The sequence below is a fragment of the Carassius auratus genome, chromosome 34, assembly GCF_003368295.1.
Source record: "Carassius auratus strain Wakin chromosome 34, ASM336829v1, whole genome shotgun sequence".
Lineage (NCBI taxonomy): Eukaryota > Metazoa > Chordata > Actinopteri > Cypriniformes > Cyprinidae > Carassius > Carassius auratus.
In genome coordinates, this window is record NC_039276.1 from 3,031,343 (window position 1) to 3,048,827 (window position 17,485).

The 17,485-nt window shown below is 34.3% G+C and overlaps 2 protein-coding genes across 3 annotated transcripts in view; one reads left to right on the plus strand and one right to left on the minus strand.

Moving 5' to 3' along the window:
• The window catches only part of LOC113052942 (STE20/SPS1-related proline-alanine-rich protein kinase), a 51,527-nt gene extending 41,842 nt beyond the window's left edge, over positions 1-9,685 (minus strand). The window contains exons 1-5 of one of the 2 annotated variants that reach the window (XM_026217441.1): positions 9,334-9,685; positions 5,080-5,192; positions 1,901-2,009; positions 1,506-1,647; positions 307-362 (exon numbers count right to left, since the gene is read on the minus strand). In XM_026217441.1, the coding sequence (XP_026073226.1) occupies positions 307-362; positions 1,506-1,647; positions 1,901-2,009; positions 5,080-5,192; positions 9,334-9,439 (526 nt within the window). In that variant the 5' untranslated portion in view covers positions 9,440-9,685. The remainder of the gene's footprint in view (positions 1-306; positions 363-1,505; positions 1,648-1,900; positions 2,010-5,079; positions 5,193-9,333) is intronic. The other variant, XM_026217442.1, reaches the window with a different exon arrangement.
• Positions 9,686-11,914: 2,229 nt separating this feature from the next.
• Positions 11,915-17,485, plus strand: part of LOC113052943 (ceramide synthase 6) — a 35,166-nt gene continuing 29,595 nt past the window's right edge. The window contains exons 1-2 of the mRNA XM_026217443.1: positions 11,915-12,084; positions 15,089-15,194. Coding sequence (XP_026073228.1) covers positions 11,915-12,084; positions 15,089-15,194 — 276 coding nt within the window. The remainder of the gene's footprint in view (positions 12,085-15,088; positions 15,195-17,485) is intronic.

Sequence of the window (17,485 nt, forward strand, 5' to 3'; positions counted from 1 at the left end):
GTCCTGAGGTCCACTTATAAAGTCCTAATTTAGTTTTTCATGATCATTTTTGTTGAGGCCATTTCTTTAAGACGTCTATGTAAACGTTGACTTTTGCATGTGAAATAAGATGAAGTACTTATTTGCAAGCTGCAAATTTGTTGTCAAGCCCGTCTAGTATTTTACTGCCCACTGGAAAAGTCTGGAGATGTTAAATGCCAAGATGTTGGTGGTTAACTTACTAATACTAAGACAACAAAAAAAGATCAAAACATCACAGAAAATCTATACATTTCAGCCAAGTCAAAGTCAAGCGAAGCTACAGACCCGCGATCTGCACCGATCCATCTTCTCCCAGTAGAATATTACCAGCCTTCACGTCCCTGAGGTCAAACCGAGACAAAGCACATCCATGTCACGGTTTATTAGAATCTTAAACATTAACAATAAAGCCAGTGGCTAAAGAATGAATCTGCATGTTTATGAATTTTTTAAGACCATTATTACAGCAGTGATGGTCTGGAGGGAAAAGAGCTCATTAGTATTTCCCAGCGCTTAACATGCAGAGGAACTTATTTAAATCATGTGTTACATATGAGTCTCTAAAAGTCTCACAAAAACAGACGCTTGACTATCAGCATAAAGTCCGGCCAACTTAGCATCTTATTTGGACTAAGATATATACACTTAAAGGAACAGTTCACCCAAAAATGAAAATGTGCTTGAAATTAACCTCAGGTCATCCAAGATGTAGATGAGTTTGTTTCTTGATCAGAGCAGATTTGGAAAAAACTTGCATCACTTCACTTGCTCACCAGTGGATCCTCTGCAGTGAATGGGTGCCGGCAGAATCAGAGTCCAAATAGCTGGGGTGGATTTCCGGTAAATTTTTTTTGAAACTTTCAAAAAATCTCTGGAAAAATTCCAAAAAATCCTGGGAAGTTCCCAAAATTTCTGGAATGTTTCCAAAATGTACTGGACATTTTACACCTTTTTGCAACCCTACTCCAGTCCAGTGAATAAGTCCATCTCCTGTTGTCCTCTCACATCAAAATCTACCCACATATTCGTTTTTTCACTCGTAAACAGTGCTTGATATGTGCATATTTCTCTCCTGATTCAGACAAGATGACCTTGTCAATTTAAAAGAGAAATATTATGAACAGAGGACCAGAAACAAAAGATAAAAATGTCTTGATGATGGATTTATTTATTACACATTAACTCACAGGTTTCCACTTCACCAGATGTTAACTGATGGACTTTAGTGCTGTGGATTATTGTGGATTACTTGATGTTTTTTATCAGTTGTTTGGACTCTCATTCTGACGGCACCCATTCGGATCCATTGGTGAGCAAGTGATGCGATGCTACATTTGTCCAAATCGGTTTCGATGAAGAACAAACTCATCTACATCTTGGATGGCATGAAGATGAGTGTGTTTTTTTGGGGTGAACTATTCCTTTAAACAAAGACAGACAGACAGTTTGAAAGGCATGCAAAATGACCAGCCATGTATCCTTACCTGTGAATCTGCCCATTTTTGTGTAGATAATCTAATCCTTCCAGTACTTCCTTCAAAATGGTTGCTATTGTAGATTCATCTAGGACACCGTTTTTATGCTCTCCTTTGTTGAACGTGTGCTTTATGATGTCTAACACTGATCCTGGATGAATAAAACGCTTTGTAAACACACAAAAATCTTCTAACCTACAAAATATATATGGACAAATCAACTATATTAATGTCAATGCATTTAAAAAATATTAAATCAAGTCCATTTATTTTAGAAGACATAAAGCACAAGCACACTTTTCAGGCCAAACATTTTACAAAGTAAGCTTATTTTAAATGATGAAACATCACATGTAGTGTTGAAAATGAACATGTCTATAGTGCACAGAAAAGATTTCTCTCACCTCCGCTCAGGAGCTTCATGACCAGCCAAAGTTCATCTTTCACAACAAATGAAGTGTAGTAGGTGACCACGTTGGGATGGTTACACTGGCTCATGGCTTGAATCTCTTTCTGTGGAGACAGATGGAGGTGTCTAGCTTTATAATGCATGTCTTTAATAATGTGCCTGTGCTTTATAATGCATGCACATCAAAGTAATCGCAATGGCAGAAACAGAGAAGCTCTTGAACTGATTCATAGGCCAGGCCATAATTCACACCAAAATCAAAAGATAGGAGGAAGAAATGTAAGCCCATGTTTATGACTATTATGATAAAACATGTAAATAACTATTACACACATTTTTCCTCCAAATTTCATTAACTTGTTGGGAAAAAAAGTATTTTTTAAAAGGCATATTATTTAATTTTTTAAAAGTATTTATACATGAAGGTAAAAATTACTGTATGACCTTTAATTAATACAAACTCAAAAAAAAATGAAATGCAATAAATGTAAACGTTTTTCAACCGTGGACTGGAATCACTCTCCATTTCAATTATTTGATTCAATTTGAATCAACAATTTATTTGAGTCATCATTCAAAAACTTTTTTTTTCCTGTGTAAATGATTTAAAGGTTTTAGCAAAAAATGAGCATGTACATTTTTCTATTATGTCCCTATAAACAAACATATTTTGTTATATTGGTGTAATTACATGAAAATAATTAGTAAAAACATTTGATTTTTAGTGTCATTTTAAACTTACATTAAGAAAAGTTCAGAATCTTTGGTTGAAGTGACAGTTCATTTGATTTAAATGAAAAAAAGAGCAAGTAAAATTGTTATAAATATGATAATATACAGCGATTTTTATACTTATAAGGATTACTAATAAGGAAACTTCATTTGAGATCACAACAGACGAATTCTTATCCTTGAAATCTGCAGTGGCAATCAATGCTTCAATATTAATGCTGTTTTCAGTTTATTTCGAAGCAGAACTCATGCATGAATTTGCAAAAAAGTCTGTTTAGCTTGTGCAAGGATGCATGAAGACGACTGATAAAGTAATTACACATATGCCAATAATATAAGGCTTTAATAGAAGGACCACAGGATGCAATTGAAAAAGTGCATTACATATGTGCTGTCTGGCTTCAGCATAGATTTACACAAACCATATTTGAGAGTAAATCTGGGAGATGTTTACAGCAGAATCCCATCTCTGGGAATAAACTTGCTTTCGTGACAGAAAAGTCATTAATCAAACCATCAGTTTCCAATCTCACTGCACCACAACAAAGATCAATGGAAAACAACTCAGTCGTGAGTGTTGGAGTCAGAGGCATGCTGTGTGTGTGTGTGTGTGTGTGTGTTTGTGTGTGTGTGTGTGTGTGTGTGTGTGTGTAAATAATTACAGTGGGGAAAGCGCACTCAATGAGAGAACCATGAAGTATGTGTGTCTGACATTTTTGAAAAACTAGGGCAGTCAAAATTGAAAAAGTTGGCTAAGGATTAATTATCACACAGATAATTGTGATTAATGATTTATTGACTTACACATGCACATTAAAAAGTTGCTTATTCATTCAAAATCATTACATGTGAAGTGTTTGTTGAAGAAATTAATTTTCTCTATGAGAAAATGATTTTTGGTGCAAATTTAAGAAAACATTTTTAAGATTAAACAATTTTATATGCTTTTATAGAAGCATTAAGCATTAAGGATGATTTTAAATTGATTTTTTAAATAATTTTAAATGATTTATTAATTTATTTCTAATATAAAACTTTGCAGCGAGAGTTTAGAGGCAATTTTCCAATCCCATGAAGCACTGAGGATGACAAAAAAGAAACTTTGATTTGTATACACTATATATAAAAAAAAGTTTGGGATTGATATTATATATATATATATTTAACCTGTTAACTGTCACCCCGTTGTCACTACGTTGACTATACTATATTACAATCAAATCTAATCTAATCTTGACAAACTATATATCGTTGGAAAGTTCTAAGACTCCCAAATATATATTTTACCAATATTTTTTGTTAAAAATTACGTAGGAAAAGTAATAGATCAATTTATGACAAGAGTGCACCCTCAGAAATCTACATTACACAAGGAGCTTTGACCTTTGTTTTAAAAAAAAGACTTCCTCGTTGCCTTTTTTTCTATCACATTTTAGAAATCATCAGAAGTTATATATCACTTGAAAACATAAAATCTCAAAATTCATCCTTCAAAACCCATTTTAAAATCAGACATTGCATTACCATGTAAATGGCACATCAAAATCATGTTACAAAATGTTTTCATTCATGAATTATAAAAATGTAGATTTGTATCATGCACATTCAAGTCTATCTTCAAAAACGTGAGTGACAGTTAACAGGATATATATATATATATATATATATATATATATATATATATGTGTGTGTGTGTGTGTGTGTGTGTGTGTGTGTGTGTGTGTGTGTGTGTGTGTGTGTGTGTGTGTGTGTGTGTGTGTTTCGCGCTAACTGGCAACCCGGGGTGCCGAAATACAATTGGGTAAACTGACCGTGGGCATGTTTCTTAAATATCTGCAAACATATTATGGTATTTTTACGCTTTAGTAGAGTCAAAAACTTACAGCACCTTTGAAAAACAAAACTTCCTCTACACTTTGATTGAAATGTAACATTACATCACATGCTCTCCATCGGAGAAAGTCATAGAGAGAGGAGATTTGTTTCTTTAGAAACATCCAGCTTTTCTCAAGACATTAACTGATGGACTGGAGTCTTGTGGATTATTGTGATGTTTTTATCAACTGTTGGACTCTCATCCTGACGGCACCCATTCACTACAGAGGATCCATTGCTGAGCAAGTGATGCAATTTCTCCAAATCTGTTCTGATGAAGAAACAAACTTATCTACATTATGGATGGCCTGGCTTATTATTTCATTTTTGGGTGAGCTACTACTTTTTTGTTAAATATCTATGATGAAAACAAACAGGGGAAATAGAGCCAAAAGATGTCTGTCCAAAATGCCTGCCCAGGCCAGTCAGGCTGTTCAAACAAAACCTAATTGCAATTTACCTGTAACTAATTAGATTTCCATGTAATGTGTGCATGTTCACATGCATATGCATGTGCACGGCAGAATCTGCATGAGGAGACAAAGCTGTTTTTATGTTGTTCCTCACCAACAGCTCATCCATGCTGGTCTGGCATTTCTCCAGGTTGATTCTCTTGATGGCCACACGCTCCTGTCGAGGGCTACACAGCGCTGCCTGGACGACTGCTGTGGCTCCGCTACCTACAAAACACAGTGTACACGTCTCTAATGAACAAAGCACACGGTGTGTCAAAGACATTATTCTCAATGAAAGGCAGACAGTAAACATGCCCTCTGGAATATAAAAGCTTGTGCACAGCAGGTGCAGCTGATCATATGATGTGCTTATAGGATTGATAACAGACGTGTGTGTCGCTCAGATAAGCAGCTTCACTGTAAGAGAGACCAAGTGCATGCTATACAATTGCAAGTTTCAGTAGTTATTTTGCTGCATCTAAATCAATTGCAATTGCAATCAAATAAAAAAAATTTAAAAAATCAAATATTAGCAAACATTGTAAATAATAATAAAAAAAATCTTCAAAATATTATTTACAATATTTTGTGCGTATATGTGTTAACGAAAGGGACAAAAACAAATCCAGAAATGTTAATAAACAATATTACAAAATAATACAAATATATAACAGAGTATTTTATTATTACATATTACACTGTAATTGCATACACTACATTTAAAAAAATTGTGGTCATTAATATTTTTCATTTATGTTTTTTTTTTTACAAAAAAATACAGTAAAGACATGAATATTGTGAAATATTATTACAATTTAAAGCAACCGTTTTCTATTTGAATATATTTTAAAATGTAATTTATTCCTGTGAATTACTGCAGTCTTCAGTGTCAGATGATCCTTCAGAAGGCATATTAATATGCTAATTTATATATTATTTATTCTTGTTTAGGGATATTATCTGATGAATAATATAAGTGGTTATTTCACCGATTCAGTTGCAAAAAATCAGTTGACAGCCTTGGGCATAAAATCTGATATTTTTAGCGAGTAAATATTATGCAAAAAAAAAAAACCTAAGCTTAATTCAATTAAATTTAAATTCAGCAATTTGTGTGCATTTTATTCGCCATCATTAGAATCTATTTAATCCAGATGCAAAGTATATGAAGCATTGGATTTAGCAGGTAAATTTGATCTAATCCTCGATCACCTCATCAGGAACAGACAAACACAGTCTGCTTAAGCAAACAGCAAAACAAACTACTTCATTTCTATCCAAACACACTGCGTGAGTGGAAGGAGTGTATGAACCCAGCTGGCCTTTCTTTGGCAGCATTAACCCAAAACTGGTGCATGCAGGTACTGTAGGTCGCCAAGAACCACAGCACAGTCAGGGCAGCAAGAAAGAGAGGGATTTCATTTGTAAAGATCTTAAAGATCATGTTTAATTTGTGACCCTGAAGTGAGAGCAGCACTGGAGCAGCTGTTGAGCCTGTGCTGGCCCTGCATTAACCTCTTCTAAACAAAAGCCTTTCAGTTCTGCAGTATTTAAAGGTTATCTATCTCTCTTTTTCATGTTGAAGCATCTGGGTTGAGGTCAGGACTCTTCCGGGTCACTCAGAGTGGACAGACAGATAGCATTCAGTCTAAACGGCCTGAATCTTGCAAACTTGAGAATAAATGTTCCCTTCCATGACAGTAAGCTTTCCATTTGACTTTTAGCACATTTTTGACATGCAGCAATGCTGTTTTTGGACAGCAATGGCTTCCTCTTTGCAGCTTTCTCCATTTATAGACAGTTTGTCTTACCATGTGTTGATTAACAAGCAGAGATGATTTCGTAACCCTTTTCCAGCTTGCAAGTCAACAAGTTTCAATCTGAGGTCTGCGGAGCTCTCTTTTGGTTTTTGTAAGTTCCTTCAATGTCTGTGATATCCAACGATCCTGTGCATGCACACAGTTATCCATCTCTGAATTTATGATTCAATTTCTACACTATGCCTAAAATCCACTTAAATTTGATCAGTTGACATGATGTGATCGTGTCTGAAACGAGTTTCCTTAGGAGGCAGTAGTATCTTCATTGAGACAAAATAAAACTCCATGGGTTCACATACTTTTTCCTGTAACTGTAGACCTATTACAGCATTATGTTTATCAGCCAGTAGCTACCATTCTCTATAAATATTGAAAAAGCCACATTTGTTGATCACAAATCATATTTTATTATATAATAATACATTATTATAATTGTATATATATATATATATATATATATATTTTTTTTTTTTTTTTTACTTCTGTAATATATATTGTACTTTTAAAAAATAATTAAATAATATGTAATGTAATAATTTAATTATATAATTATAGAGTTATGCTATATATTAATAAAATGTATAATACTTCCTTATATAATATAATCCATTTATATACAGTACAATACCGTTCAAAAGTTTGCGGCTGTTTTTTTAACAATATGTTTGTAATAACTTAATAAAAAGTACAGTAAAGAAAAAACTAATTACTAATACTAATTACTAAAACTAACAATTTCAAATAACTGTTTTCTAATTAAATACATTTTAAAATACAAAAAAAAAATGTTAACATTTATGAATGCATTAAGTGTCACTTTTGATCTATTTAATGCATTTTAGATTAATAAAAGTATTAAATAAAAAATAACAAAGACTTACCGATCTTAAACTTTTTAACTGTAGCATGCATACAGATACTTATGCATTAAGTAATCATGCTCATATTCTTTTCATGCTTATAATATAATACTGACAACAGTTAATCTATCGATTCAAATGCATTTGAAAAGGAGGTGTGCAATTTCACTAAGCCCGTTTGAAAAATTACACATTTTCTAGACATTTAATGCATAAAACATAATGCAGTAATAGCCAATTGCTGAGATACGACACATCACATTTGTGACTATAAACACACACGCAGTGCTGCTATTCACACCGCAAGAGTGTGTGACACTCTGCCAACTGCGGCTGACAGATAAAGAGGAGGCAGAAGAAGTGCACAGAAACTATAGAGAAGCTCTCCGGTAATGCTAGCTCTTATCTAAGCTGATAACATAAGCATACTGCTTTAACAGGCATCTCAAAGAGAAGAGGCAGGGGGTCCATCAATATCAGCCGCCTCAATTTGAGCTGAACTTTTATTGATTTATGAATGCAGCAAAATGTCAGTGAATAAAAAAATACAAAAAAATTAAAGCAAATAAAAGGAGCAATGTCACAAAATAACAGCTTATTTTGCTATAATTTTGTTATAATTATTATGCATGCATTTACGGCCTCTTATTAACCTTGCTAAATGACTAAATGTAAATGTAAATCTATTTATTTAATATTATTTCAATAAATTGTTCCATTCAATTCTATTCTGACTATTATTTCATGTGTCAGGTTTTACAGGGTTGAGTAAAAATATGCATTTGTATGATATTTATACGTTTATATATATGTGTGTGTGTGTGTGTGTGTGTGTAGACTGTAGACAGACTGCAGTTTCAATAAATTGTTCCATTCAATTCGATTCTGACTATTATTTGCCATGTATTAGAGGGTTAATATGTATATAAAGTCTAATAATAATTGTATGTACATTAGTCAGTTTAAAGCACTTTACAAAGCATAAACATAAAATACATAAATCGATACATCTCCCACCAACTGTGCTTAAGTAAGGTAGACTATATAGATGTGTCACTGTAGTTCAGCTTCTTAAAACTGCACTTCATTTCTTTGTCAAGAACTTTTTGAATTATCAAAAAAAAGACTGAATGCAGTTTTAAGAAATGAGAGGTGCTCGATCTGAGCAGCAGGGGGCGTCGTGAGACGCCCTCAAACTCATCGCATGCAGCAGATAACACCTCTGTCTGAATCTCACACACAGTGCAAGTGTTGATAAGATCAGAATATTAATATCTTAAAATATCTCACATCATAATAATGACTCGTGTTATCACTGATATAAGTGTTTTGTTAAATATCCGCCATGCTGCGCAATGCATCAACTTCAAACCCCTGAAACTTGGTTGCACTTTTTAATAAAATACCCTTCCCTGTGTATAATAACGGCAGCTTTACTGTAAGCGTCACAGTAGCCTGATGTCTCACTGGACACGTGCTATTTATTATAAGGCATCGTCGCTCATCGCACGCGCGCTGTCATGACATCTTATAGCTCCGAAACATATGATAGGAAGCTTCACTTGTCACATCCGCATTGCATTACTGTCATCGGCCGGTGCATATGGAAAAAAAAAAGCCGGTAGGCCCAAACCAAAGCAACAAACTACAGCCAATGACGGGCTCAAATCCATCTGCAATACCCACCGATCACCTCCTGGAGCTCGTACGCCTCCTTGACAATGGGCCAGCTGCTGGTGAGCGCCGGCTGCGGGGTTTGGACGGCCGCAGGGGGGTCGCTCTGCTCCGCCATGATGCTGCTGAGAGAGTCGCTCTCACTGGCTCACCTCGGCTCACCTCACCGCTGCTGCTGCTGCTGCTGGATCACTGCCGCCTGTGATGATCAACACATCCGGAGAGACACTTCGCGAATCCTACTACAGCTAGGGCTTAGCTCATGAATATTCATCTCGGCGCGCTGATATCACTACAGCGTAGCGCGTGAATATTAAGTAGCTTATGAATATAAAGTTAACCGCGGTGACGTAGTTTAGTGACTTACGTTGGCGCGTTTGACAGTTTCATTAATTTTTTTATTTGCTTTTATATTATGTAGTTTAATTTATTCATTTTTATTTGTATTCATTCATTCGTTCATTTATTCAAGTAAGCGTATATTGAACCCCACCTTTATTTATTTTTTTTACTATTGAGTTATCATCTTTCGACTTGCTTTTCGGTCATATTTCTGTTTACAACATTCCCAGCTTTCAGCTGTGTTTTGAAAATGTTTTTCTTATTCCACTTATTACATATCTTAGAGAATATTATTTAATTGCTGCTCTGCTATGAGCTAATTTAATACACACTTCTGAAGTTCAACAATGGCTAAAAAAAAAACATTGTAACATTGCTGTGCATTTTGTAAATATTTGTAAAGATTGTAATGTTTTGAATAACTTTTTTCAATTTCCATGGTTTATTTATTTATTTTGTGTACACATCATATGTGTGTGTGTGTGTGTGTGTGTGTGTGTGTGTGTGTGTGTGTGTGTGTGTGAATTAAATATGTTGTTGTTGTTTTTTGCACTATATGGTTCAGTAACGTTAGGTAATTCATATTCATGATCAAGTCGTAACCTTAGTATGAGTTTGACAATAAAAAGTTTCCCTATTTCACTGGGTTGTGTTTATTTATTTATTTATTCTCAAAATGTGAAGTCTGAGTTGAGTTCACTGTTATGAAGGAATTTTAAGATGAATCAATCTCTCCAGCCTTCATGACTGATGATCTATTATGTTTGTAGTTTACGATATAATCTCTATTTGGATTCACCTCTGTAAAACCCATAGGTAAAACCTGGATGAAGTAAAAACAGAAAGAGCAGCCTGCAGTAGCTTTATGTCGCCCAGCAGGTGGAGCAATTTCATAAGATTTGACAGCTCAAGCGACTATGAAAGGTGGCTCTGTGTAGTTCGTCCTGTGCTTTTATTTTGATGAGTGACTTTTATTTATTGAGAGGAGTAAACGAATACAACAAAAACTTGAGTACAAATAAACACACACACACACACACACACACACACACACATATATATATGTATATATATATATGTATAAGAAGCCCATGGAATAAGTAACTGCATTTATGTAAAAAAAAAAAAAAAAAGACAAGGACTAATGTTTCAGATTACAGACAAATCGGAAAAAAAATATAATTCATATGTTTGTGCTTTAGGAAGTTATAATATGAAGCTATAGCCTACATAATAATGTTAGCTCTAAACTGCTGGATAATGCAAGTTTGGTAAAATAGAAATTTGATCCAAAAGTCCTGGGGTAAGTTGAGCCAGTGGCCCACCCTTTCTTATGATTATAATGTTTAACTTAAAATTTTTAATTGTACTGTAATTCTACATCATAGCCTACTTCGTTCATTTTAAACATTTTTGATTTTGTTCTTTGTTTTGAACTTGGAAACTGATAATTTGAAGTAGACGCTGTCTATGATATTTGGCCATTGAAGTTTTTAAGAAAATTGTATTTCCCTGCAACAATTGTAAGTGGGACGTTAAGTTCAATTAGCCCAGTTTTGTGAGGTCAGTTGCAGTGTTTTTTTTTTAATTTTTTTATTCTTCAACTGTAACTTTATTTTGCTCTGAAATTTTTAATGAAAAATAGAAATGCTTTCAAAGTTGTGAACTGTATCTTTAAATAAAACTTTTCAGAAGTCATCCGTCAATCCATTCCATTATCCAAACCACTTTGTCCTTATTAGGGTCGTGGGGGGCTGCATCTTGAACCACAGGCGAGGAAAACCCTGGATGAAGGGCCACTCCACCACAAGTGCACACATTTAGATTTTAAGAAGTATTTTGATTGAATGTTTCTTCCTTTGATATAGCATAAGGTGAAAATGTAAAGTTATAATCAGTTGCACAGTTTAACTCCTTGTGGCTCAACTTGCCCTCTCCATTTTTGTCTATTTGTTGAAAATAATGACAGAAGAATATTCATTTCTGCCTGAACTGTTCCTTTAAGCGACGCTTTTATGATTGACAGGCGCATTGACCAATCAGCGCCGCGGAGGCGGGGCGCGTCGGACACGTTCTACTTCCCTACATTGGAGAAAAAGGGGACTCGCAACCCGAACGGGCGGTGCAAGACCCGATTCCATCATCACCAACATCATCATCCTCATCATCATCATCACACTGGACCTGCAAAGATCAGCCGTGAGAGAGCGTCGGCCATTGACTGCACATCAAGACTTCAGATCCGCTAGAGATGGCAGGGATCCTGGCGTGGTTCTGGAACGAGAGGTTCTGGCTCCCGCACAACGTCACCTGGGCTGACCTGAAAAACACAGACGAGTCCACCTTTCCACAAGCCGAGGATCTGTACCTGGCGTGTCCTTTAGCATTCTGCATGTTTATGATCCGACTGGTCTTTGAGAGGTACGTCCAGTGTCACATCTTCATCATCATCATCATCAGTGCCGGTGCTGATGATGATGATGATGATGGTGATGATGATGGGACAGGTTTGTGTCGCTTCTCGTTGTAAACTGAATGCTTGCATGAATTAGGACAATGACAGGAACCCAGTATGGCCCATCTCTTCTGGAATAATAATAGTGATAAAAGTAGGTCAGTGCCTTTCTTTGTAGTGAAGATGATTCTTAGGTGTGCAATCTATTTCTGTTTTTGTAACTGAATGCTTTTATATAACACATCTAAAGTTTGAGAATCTTCACTTATTCCCAACACTGGGGCATGTTGTCATACGACTGTATGGGGTAAGTTGTCACAAAGAGAACTTGTCATTTTCAGCAGACAAAAAAAAAAAAAACGGTTACAAATTACTATGTGATGCATGAAAATGCATTAACCCAATTAAGACAATATTTTAGAAACCCGTCCAAGCTGGTGACTGGTATATGCTTGTATTACTCAGACTTTTGGGTCAACTTGTTTACAAACATTAAAAGAAACATCATGGCCTATATTTTTAAGAGTCTCTTGAACTACATTTTGCTATTCATCACTGCTGAATTCATGAATACGCTGATTATATCGATACAGGAATATTTAATGACTGTGGAGCATGTAAACATATTTCTAGACATATTTCACCTGCTTTGAAATATAGGATTAAAAAACAACAACAAAATAACAGTAGTAATAATAATAATAATATGTCTTAATATTTTTAAAGATGTTTATTATACTGACCAAGGCTGCATTTATTTAATCAAAAATACAGTAAAAAAAAAAAAAAACTAATATTGTGAAAATGAGTACAAATGTTTTCAGTTTTAATATATCTTTAAATGTAATTAATTCCTGTAGTGGCAAAGCTGTTAAAGCTGTTTTTTGAGGAACATTTTTGATACATTTTCTTTTTTCAGAATTATTTGATGAATAAAAAGTACAAAATATATTTTTAAAATATTATTATATATTACATATATATTAAATATTATATATATATATATATATATATATATATATATATATATATATATATATTTATATATTACAAATGTATTGTTTAATAAGTTTAATGCAACCTTGCTGAATAAATATATACATTTCTTAAAAAAATGTGTTTATACAATATATATAAGTAAATATAATCATACTCATAGTTTTTGTCCAATCATGATATGTCAGCTCGTATATTGAATGTATATTATTTGCGATTTTAACATAATTTTCTACATTTTTAACCAGGTGCTGTTAGTAGCTAGTAACACCAAAAAACAATTATAGCATGTCTTGTAGAAAATAAAATAATCTTATATTTCTGTCTTGACTGTGGTAACAATTTAATAGATGAAGCTGTTTTTTTTTTTTTTTTTTTTCAGTGTCCATACATTTTTTCAATGGTGTGATATTTGTTAATCTATTGTATTTCTATTAAATGATGGACACATTATTTTTGCACCTGATGTTGTTGACTCATATTAAGTGATGTAGAAAAATGAAAGTGGGAAATGCACCAAAACCTCAGTGTTGTTTTTTTTTCTCAGTTCAAAACCAGTGTTAGGTTTGCAACCAGCAAACAAAAGCACTACTAGAGAAACAAGCTTTTGTGCATTTGGACTAGTTACTGACATACAGTACAGTAAAGCCTCTTCACCATGTGACAACTAGCCCCGGTCTCCTCTATATTGCAGTCGTATGCTTGAGATTAGTTGATAAAACCAGTCATTGTGCACATGATATCAACAGCATATCATGCTTTACAGTGAGTTATGGAACTTAAACATTTCAGTTCTGGACCAGCCGAAACCTTTGGATCTGACTTTACATATAGCTAAACTTGTGCACAATAATAAAAAGCCATCAGCGTCTAACCCAGATTTCTTGATAAGAGCCCTCGTGGTCTTCACTGTGGCTTGTAAGGACACATAATCTGAAGTACAAACATCCTCTTCCATCCTCCTGCGTTGCACAATTTTTTATGATGAGCAACAGCCCATTTATGGCATTTCAGCCCCACAAAAGCAAACAGTGCGCAGGCCGCAAATCAGTCGGGCCACCCATAACCTTATCACAGCTCTACAGCTCTGTAGAAGAATCATTTCTAGAGCACTTTCTGCACTCAATTACATTTCCATCATGTTAATTGCATGAGATTATTAATTAAGTGACAAAAGCTTATTAAAAATCTCTGCTGTCACATCCATTTCCATAATTGTGACATCTTACTTTCCATGCTCAGACTTAGAGACAAGTTTTCAGCTTTCTTGCATATATGTGTGTGTGTGTGTGTATACTAGTGGTCTCTTATGCTTGAACCAAGACTGCCTTTAATATTGTAAAATATTATTACATCTTAAAATAGCTGGTTTTCTATTGTAATATATTAGTCTTCAGTGTCACACGATCCTTCAGAAATCATTCTAATGCCGAAACATTTCTTATCATCAGTGATCAGTGAACTGCTTCTCAAATATGCACTATTGCTGTGTTTTATTTGAAATATTTACGAAATTGTCAGGCATCATTTCAGAAGTTAGGGAAAAATGTAAACCGTGCAAAGAAAATCATATGATTCGTTCACATTATTGATATTGTGATAAAAGATAACCAAACAGGGCGAATATTTAGATTAAGATGAGGAAATGAAAATGTTCTGCATACTGTAGCAGCAGTGACTCGTGACATGTTTCTTCTTTTTAACATTCTCATTATCAGATCAACTATACAGAATCACATTAGCATGACAACACCTACTGTACTGCAGTCGCTGTTTATTTCCTGATGCACACATGTTTCTCAGACCTGCGCTAAAGATAAAATGCTTGTCTGTGAAGATTTCGCAAGATTTCTTTAGCTGCACGCTGAGGTTTTACCCTTGAATATAAATTTTTAATGCAGCCTGTCAGTTAGCAGGCATTGGTATTACAAGATCTAAATCTAATAAAGCGTTCTTTGTTATTGGTTGTTGTAGGTTCATTGCGAGGCCATGTGCACTAGGTCTGAAGATCCAAGCCAACGGGCCGCTGAAGGCTCAGCCCAACGCCATTCTGGAGAAAGTCTTCACTGCCATCACCAAGGTACAGAGCATGTTTCATACCACAGTTCAGGAGGTTTTATTGCTTCAGAAGGCTGAGAAAACCACTACAACACAGTTCTGAGTGGTTTACTGCTATTATAAAAAGGCAGTTTGGTTAAAATTGGGTCATCACAAAAATATTCAGTAGGCCCGTTTCTGCTGTGCTGAATAGATATGTGACCCTGGACCTGATATTTATACATCATCTGAATAAATAAGCTTTCCTCTGATGTGTGGTTTGTTAGGATCGGACAATATTTGAAAATTTGCAACAACAAAACAAAATCTAAATATTAAGAAAATCACCTTTGAAGTTGTCCGAATGAAGTTCTTAGCCATGCATGTTACTAATCAAATATTAAGTTTTGATATATTTACAGTTGGAAATTTACTAAATATCTTTATTTAATACCCTTATGATTTTTGGCATTAAACAAAAATCAATGATTTTGACCCATACAGTGTTTTTTCTTTGACTGTTGCTACAAATATACCCCAGCGACGTAAGAGTCACATATGTGCATTTAACAGTTAAATATTAATCTAAATATTAACACATTAAATCAAGACAACATGTTCAAATATTTCTCAGTTAAATTATTGCTATTAATTTCTGAATTATTATTATTTTCCCTTGTGCATCAATTTAAGTTAAATGTCCTTACAGGATTAAAATGACTTTCAAAAAATGTTCCTAAAAATATTTTTCTTGCTTTCACTCACTTTTTTTTAATTTTATTTTATTGACCAATATCACTTATATTCATAACTACCAAAAAAATTTATTAATATTTAGGATTTTAACCCTTTAAATTATAATGTGTTGTTGTTTTTTGGGGGGGGGGGATTACTGCAGTCCTGGGTAATTAGAAACAAAATTTTGATGCATAATTTTTTTGTGCATTGTCAGATTTTAATAAATACATACAATTCTCCATACACACAAACCACACTCAGATGCTCATACCATCACGCCCACACAATTACACACAATTTCCGAGAGAAACGAGTATATTATCTTGCCAGAATTGTTATTTATTTATACTATTGGCATAATAGACATCTTTTAAGCTGCATTTATGAGGCATAATGATCTGATATTTTGATACTTATCCATTTTGTATCCTGCCTGTTTAAGTGGCATTTAAAGGGACAGTTCACCCAAACTTCTCTCACCCTCGTGATGTTCCTGATGTCTTTGTTGTCTCCAGTTTTTGAGTTAGTATCACCTCCACTGAGTTGAATCAGTATATAATTGTGAGTTTATCTCAAATCAAATGTAAGTGCTCTCACTGAGTTTAATCCACAGCGTGAGCTTCTGAACTAAAGCAGAGCAGAGGTTTCCGTGTTAGAGAAGAAGAATGGTTCATCTTTCTGAGCGAGCTCTTGATGATGACGGCAGTGATCGTGGATTGACGGTTCGGCTGATCGCAGTCTTGGAGCGATAGCGTGGCTCTTTGACGTCTGTGGCTTTATCAGAGCTCATGTGCGCTGACGCACCGACACTATTTTTAGTCAGTTTCCTTGACAAACGTTCAGATTCTCAAATGCACGACATCCAGGCACACGTGAGGAATAAAAAGACAATTCCAGCCTGAAACGGAGCGATGTAGAGACAAAGAGAGACCTCAGGGCGAAACTCATCTAGCTGTCTAATTGGAAACTGATTGAGTTTGGATGAAACCCATTACTGATAGACATCAGTTTTGGGGTGGTTATTTTTTTATTATAAAAACAGTAGATGTTTATTGAGAGAAAAGGCATTTTCTATCAGAAAAACCGATTGTTTTGGCCTTGTATCAACCTAAAGAGATTTATTTTGCAGTAATGGCCATAAATTACCCCACTTTAAAAAATAATTGAAAAAAATCTAAATCAGATATTTTATTAATCATAATAAGCTGAGATTTTGTACAGCTAAGTTTTATCTACCAATAAAAAAGGACTAAAAAAATAGTGTCTCTTAATATTATTTCATGGACTTGCGCTAACATTAACTAAAAGTAAATAGTTGCATTTTTATTAACTTAATTAGTAAATACAATAATTTGTGTATTGCTTATTGTTAGTTTGTATAACTAGCATTAATATTACATTATATATTATTAACATTGTAAACCTTGTATAAAAGTATATGTAAAATATTTGATTGCTAAATGCTACAGTGACCAATCATAATTCAAGTATAAAGTCTCAAACATATATTCTGTGCCTAAAACTTGACTAGTAGTGGGGGATTTTGATTCAACCCACTGACTGAATCTTTTGATTCTTTTACCAAATGACTCTTTC